The 7,249-nt window shown below is 32.9% G+C and overlaps 1 protein-coding gene across 1 annotated transcript in view; it reads left to right on the top strand.

The window, feature by feature from the left end:
• SI (sucrase-isomaltase) overlaps window positions 1-7,249 on the top strand; it is a 101,015-nt gene that overhangs the window by 14,535 nt on the left and 79,231 nt on the right. The window contains exons 8-12 of the mRNA XM_081829088.1: window positions 640-739; window positions 1,670-1,782; window positions 4,424-4,549; window positions 6,416-6,547; window positions 6,634-6,753. Of these exons, the coding sequence (XP_081685214.1) occupies window positions 640-739; window positions 1,670-1,782; window positions 4,424-4,549; window positions 6,416-6,547; window positions 6,634-6,753 (591 nt within the window). The remainder of the gene's footprint in view (window positions 1-639; window positions 740-1,669; window positions 1,783-4,423; window positions 4,550-6,415; window positions 6,548-6,633; window positions 6,754-7,249) is intronic.

The raw sequence follows: 7,249 nt of genomic DNA, 5'->3' as shown, positions 1-7,249 counted from the left end.
AAAGAGCTTCATTTGGTAGAGAGCTACTACTAATAAACTACTAATAATGATTCTACCAATCTTTTTTTATAGCATCACTATCTGTAATGAACACTTAATAAACACTAGGCTGAGAACTTCCTCGCTATTTTCCATATGTTCTTTCCTTTGACTTTCCATAACCAGCCAGGAACTCTTTTTCCTTTTACCTTTCAAGTGTATTTGCAATTGGTCTCAACCATTTCATGTACTCATTAGCTCACAGCAAACATACTGCAGAAGTTCTTTGAGGATAGACATCATCTTGGAATTTCCTGAAGTGCCTTGGGCATACGTGGGGCATAATGAATAAAAGCCATTTTCTTATCATTAATAGCCTATTAACACTCACTTAATCATAATAAAACATAAAGGAAAGTTAAGTAATCTATTCATAGTCTAATGAATATGTTATATATTTTATGTATTAACATATTAATAATCAAAATAAATTAATTTTTGCTACAGTGTTTCATATGTTAAGTATAGTAGAGAAAATTAGTTTAGAGATATGAGGATAAATTACAGAAACAAATTGGAATAGATAAGGGCTATTTTAAATATATATTTTTTTATTTTAAATATACTTCAAAAATTAATTTTCAAATTTTTGCCTTACAGAATAATAATAATTTATATGGCCATCAAACATTCTTCATGTGCATTGAAGATAATTCTGGAAAGTCATTTGGTGTTTTCTTAATGAACAGCAATGCAATGGGTAAGAGTAATTTATCTGTAATATATTTAAATGAGGTTTAACTTGAAATGTTAGAACTGCTCTCTTATTTCAATCATAGGTACTGTATGTCAGAGTAAACTCTATTGTTAATGATTTAGTATGTGAAATTATTACAAGCAGCTTTCTTTTGTAGTAGTATGGCAATGGAATTTTGCATATCAGTGGGGAGAGTGTACTATGTTGTGATATTCAGGCACTTTCTTCTCCCTTCAGAGCAACATTGAAACATATCCACGAAAAAGATTATTCCTATTTCCACAACCTCACTTATTAAGATAAGTTGATATACCACTACAAACAAAAAAAGAAAGGTCCATATAGGGAGAGAAAGAAGGAAGATTAATTTTTTAGTTTATCATAATTCAAGTAATGTAGAATCTTTTTTTTTAAATATTGTGAGTGCAATACCAATGTTTAACAGATGAATCAGTGATAATAAAAAGCTACGAAATTGAACCATGTCCCAGCAAGAACAATATGTTATATGGTTATCCAGGCAATTATTGTCTACATTGAGAAAACAGTAAAAACTTTTATAGTTTTTTCTTGGATATTGATATGTGATAATAAGATCTTTTAGAGAATCTTCAATTAAAATAACTAATTGAAATGCAATTTTAGAAAAAAAAATATTTTTGTTGTAAAAGGACTGATCCGTTGCTATGCAGGGGATCCAGGGAAAGATTCTGCCAACATCTGTAAAAAGAAACATCTGAGATATCCTATCATAAACCTCATATATAGTGGCATTCTATTTTTTCCTATATTCTTCCTATTTTCAGTATCTTATTTTACCTTAATTATTTAGAAAGCCATGTAAAAATATGTGGTTAATATGAAACACTGCAATTATTTTATCAGTGTGTATATTTTTACTATTTATATATGCTTCTCCAATTTTACTTGTAGAAATTTTCATCCAGCCTACTCCAGTAGTAACTTACAGAGTTATTGGTGGAATTCTGGACTTTTACATCTTTCTAGGAGATACACCAGAACAAGTAGTTCAACAGTATCAAGAGGTATGTTTCACATTTATTTTATAAAATTATTTTCTACCATACTTTTCTTACATCTCACATGTCTAATTTTATTTAAGGTATCTGGGGCCTCTTAGTTGAATGGATTTTTAAGTCTTACCATTTTCCAGATGTGAATAGGTGGTTTTTGTTTTTTCCAATACCATGAAGCCTATGCATATATTAAATGTCTATATTTCTGGTATCAAATTGTTTCTTGCTTCTAGGCAGCTGAGTTCAGGAGTAGGATTTCTTTGAAATGTTGCATATTAAGTCTTTACTTATTCATGACCTAGTTTTATGAGATAAAGCAAAGGGAAGTATCTTGTCATCAAGACTGAGAATAGGCAACGGATGTATTGGTCATACACCCCTTTGATAAAAATCCTAAAGGCAAGTGAATTACAAGGAAGGCTAGTGAAATTTGCTGTTAATGCACAGTAGGTAAACTTCAGGCAAATTGGCTCTGATGCTCAGGCATAGAAGGGCAGATTTTGAAACATAGTCTCAAGTCATATTTTCTGTCTAAGCAACTTTTGCTTTCCTATTAAATAATGTTTTCATGAACCTAAGTCCAAGATGGGTCTTAGAGAGGTAAGGAATCCAGGGCTTACGTTGAGCCTGCTTCTAAAATATAACTCTGTATTTCTTCTATATAATTCTTTTATACAATTGTTCTCCTGTGACTGTTGGTATATATAATTCCTGGTGTTAGTATGGAAAAATAAGTTCTTTTTATTGGCATAAGATTTAAGGATTATGCCAATTTTTAAAATCTTGTTTTATTGATATATCTTTGACATACAATTCCCATTTGCTAAATGATGTTAAAGGGGAAGTAATTACTATCAAAAACTTTCTTTAGTTCGGATCCAAAAATGTTAAATAAGAGTAGGTAGGGTACACAAGTAAATAATTTACAGTGTCTAACAATTCCCAAGTTCCTATTAATAAATATGAGTTTCAGAAAAGCACACGAAATTTATAGTCTGTAATACTAAATCATAATTACAGTGTTAGGCTGAGCTTTATACAGACTTTGGGTATGGTTACTACACCATCAAAACAGTGAATAGCACATTTTTGAAAGAATTTTACATTGGCTTTGTGAGACATGAGCTGGGATTGTTGCATATTACATGCGGAGTAAAGTCTGTGGTCAGCAGTAGTTGAGTTTGAGTCATGCATGATGTATGAATGTAGCATATGTATAGTAGTGCACGTGCTTGCACCATTTTGTGGGTAGCCTTGCAGAGGCTTGAATTTGAGCAATAAGATACAATTGTGGTATAGAATTAATCACTGCAGTACTTAAGTGAGGTTTAAGTTATGTAGCGAGTAGGCAAAAGAAACTTTATTTCTTGTTTGAAGAAAAACAAATTTTTTTCTGTATAAGCTAACCCACTAGCTGTCTTAATGTTTTAAAATTTAAAATTTAATTCATTTGACCACCCAAATAGTTTTAAAAACACTGTTTATATATAAATTATAAGATAAATAATACATGAATTAATATGGTATATAATAATATTTTGTATACTTTTATTAAAAATAAATTATGTCATATACATGTATAATACACAAAGACATTTCAATTACATGTCAAAATCTTCAGTGAAATTCTATGAAACAAGGTGAAATGAGTTCAAAAATGCTAGTTTTTGAGAGTTTTGATACTAATTTATTTTTAAAATAAATTTAATGTTTAATGAATAGAATAAAATAACCCAATACAAGTAATTTTTAAAAACATGTTACATTGTAGTTTTTTAAACATATATGATAGAGAAATCGTGAAGTATATATATATGCGCCTAATTAAAAAAAAAGCCATCATGTCAATAAAGTCTTATATTGCAAGTGTCTTTATATAACCTAATACTAAGGTTTAGTGAAAATAAGAACTATTAGTTACACCCATATTTCTATGTGCAAAATCATGTCCTCTGTTACGGTGACATGCTGGTAGGCTGTTGCTGGTGTGCGCTGAGCTTGTTTGGGCCACAGAGAATGAGAGGAGAAGAGACTCTCTTTGGCCCATGGGGGAGAAGCCCTGCATGTGAATGAGATAAGTACTTGATAAAATAATTGGGTCTGAGCCTTAAAGAACATATATTTTATTAATATATTAATATTAATTAAAGTTTATTAATTAAACATTAAGCATTACTTAATATTTCGAAAAGGAGGAAAACAAGCGCTGAAATATAAGAAGATAGAAATTGTATAGTTTTAAACATTTTTTTCTTATATGAGGACCATTCATTCACTCATTCATTCATTCTGTTGCTACAGGAAGTGAGAGTGTGGTTGGACAATTTTCTTTTTCTCTTTGATGCTATTTTTATATTGTCTTTTTTAACTTTCCATGCTGGGCAAAATATATCTTTGCAAATACTACTTACTTAAGAGCTAACTTTCTAACTTTTTAACACAAAATAAACAAAGATGAGTGACAAAACATGAAGTGTTTTATAATAAAGTTCTAACAGAATATCCAGGACACAGAATTCAGATAACACTTAATCTTTGTTCAAAATACGTAATTTAACTTAAATAAATAGTAGAGATAACAGATTAAGAAACATATTAATAATAATTTTAACTCTTTATTGAAATTAATCAAACATCCATTTATTTCAAGCTTATTGGACGACCAGCAATGCCAGCATATTGGAGTCTTGGATTCCAACTGAGTCGCTGGAATTATAAGTCACTTGATGTAGTGAAAGAAGTGGTACAAAGAAATCGGAATGCTAGCATACCATTTGTAAGTGGGATGAAGGGTTTGTGGGAATATACACCGAGTTAAATATTATCACATAATAATAAATGTAGGAGGGCGCCTGGGTGGCTCAGATGGTTAAGCGTCTGCCTTCGGCTCAGGTCATGATCCCAGCGTCCTGGGATCGAGTCCCGCATCGGGCTCCCTGCTCCTTGGGAGCCTGCTTCTCCCTCTGCCTCTCTCTCTCTCTCTCTGTCTCTCATGAATAAATAAATAAAATCTTTAAAAAAAAATAAATAAATGTAGGAAATTGTCAGCGATATACATAATATGATATGATATGATTAAGTATGGATTATTAAGCTGCCTTTAAATGATGAAGTGTTTTTTAAATTCATACACAAGGCCAGGTCTTCTTTTTTTTAATTTTTTTATTTTTATGTTAATCCCCATACATTACATCATTAGTTTTAGATGTAGTGTTCCATGATTCATTGTTTGTGCATAACACCCAGTGCTCCATGCAGAACGTGCACTCCTCAATACCCATCACCAGGCTAACCCATCCTCCCACCCCCCTCCCCTCCAGAACCCTGTTTGTTTTTCAGAGTCCATCATCTCTCATGGTTCGTCTACCCCTCCGATTTCCCCCCCTTCATTCTTCCCCTAAGGCCAGGTCTTCTTGAAATTGTAAGGACTGACTATGAGTTATACTAGAACAGAATACTTTTTTTTTAAAGATTTTATTTATTTATTTGAGACACAGAGATACAGAGAGAAAGAGAGAGCATGAGGAGGGGGAGAGGCAGAGGGAGAGGGAGAAGCAGGCTTCCTGCCGAGCAGGGAGCCCGATGTGGGACTCGATCCCAGGACCCTGGGATCATGACCTGAGCCGAAGGCAGACACTTAACTATCTGGGCCACCCAGGCGCCCCTAGAACAGAATACATTTTTAACTGTGAACATCACATTCAGTTTTTTTTTTAAAGGTTTTATTTATTTATTTGGCAGAGAGAGGGAGCACAAGCAGGGGGAGCGGCAGGCTGAGGGAGAGGGAGAAGCAGGCTCCCCGCTGAGCAGGGAGCCCGATGCAGGGCTCGATCCCAGGACCCTGGGATCATGACCTGAGCCGAAGGCAGCCACTTAATGACTGAGCCACTCAGGCGCCCCCACATTCAGTTTTTTCATATAGACTTTTTTTACAGACGATATAATTTTTAATGTAAAAAATATTTAGGGGCATCTGGGTGGCTCAGCGGTTTAAGTGTCGGACTCTTGGTTTCGGACCAGGTCCTGATCTTGCAGTTGTGGGATTGAGCCCCACATCGGGCTCTGTGCTCAGTACGGAGTCTGCTTCAGATTCTCTCCCTCTCTCTCTCTCAAATAAACAAATAAAATCTTAAAAAATATATTTAAAGTATTTTATGTAATATGTATGTTTTGTTTTCTTTTTCTTTTTAAGATTTTTAAGATTTTATTTATTTGAGGGAGAGTGAGAGAGGGAGAGGGAGCATGAGAGAGAGGAGGGTCAGTGGGGAGTCCGACAACTCGGGCCTCCACCCTGAGACTCTGGGATCATGACCTGAGCAGAAGGCAGATGCTTAACTGACTGAGCCACCTAGGCGCCCCTATGTTTTGTTTTCTATATAATGATTCCCATATATAAAACATATTAATTTCCAGTGATCATCACTGAAACAAGTGTGAATAATTATTTAATGCTTTTGTACTTTAGAATTAGAAAAATGACTTTTATAAACAATTACAACTGTGTTTTTAGTGAAATAAAAGAGATCTAAGTACATTTACTTTTTAATCATTATATTTCTAATGCAAATTCATTGGACTTAAAGATTGAAGTGATTAGAGTTCTTTCAGTCTATTTATTGAAATATACTCTACTAATTTTCAGGATACACAGTACACTGATATTGACTATATGGAAGCCAAGAAAGACTTTACTTATGATAAAGTTGCATTTCAGGGGCTCCCTGAATTTGTTCAAGATTTACATGACCATGGACAGAAATATGTCATCATCTTGGTAATGACATTATATATTAATATATTTTTAGTATTCACACATTCACACTTGAAAGATTTTCTATAGTTTCTTCTCTCTATTATTAGGACCCTGCAATTTCAATAGATAAGCTTACCAGTGGAGCAGCATATAAGACCTATGATAGGGGAAATGCAAAAAATGTGTGGGTAAATGAATCAGATGGGACTACAGCACTTATTGGAGAGGTAAATTATGATATTCATTAAAGTTGTGTTGTTGAGATTTTCTGTTGTGCAACCACAAAGTTTTTGTAAGAGAGAGAGTGTGTGTGTGTGTGTGTGTGTGTGTGTGTATTTGCTTTCAAATCTGGAAATTTATTTTAAGTATTTTAATTGTGTAAAAAAATTTTAAAAAGCGGAAATATTTTGATGATCTCTAAAACAGTTTTTGTAAGAAGACAGGTAATTTTCAGTGCTATATATGATTAAAACAAAACTAACAAAATATAATTTAGATTACAAAAATTCTAATAATTTGATGTAAAATAATTACTTACATAAATCGAGTACTTTTATGCTGGGTATTAAATTTTATGATTTATATTGAATCCTCACAATAAAATAATGAGATAGCTATGATTAGAATTCTTACTTTATAGGTGAAAAAAGTGAATTTGAGAAAGTATAGTAACTTTCCTGATGTCACAGAGCTAATAAAAGCAGAGTTAGGAAACAGTTTGGA

The sequence above is a fragment of the Leptonychotes weddellii genome, chromosome 1 (assembly GCF_054177405.1).
Source record: "Leptonychotes weddellii isolate Sample4059 chromosome 1, ASM5417740v2, whole genome shotgun sequence".
NCBI lineage: Eukaryota > Metazoa > Chordata > Mammalia > Carnivora > Phocidae > Leptonychotes > Leptonychotes weddellii.
The sequence above is the reverse complement of the archived record's forward strand: the minus strand, read 5'-3'. Positions and strand labels throughout refer to the sequence as shown.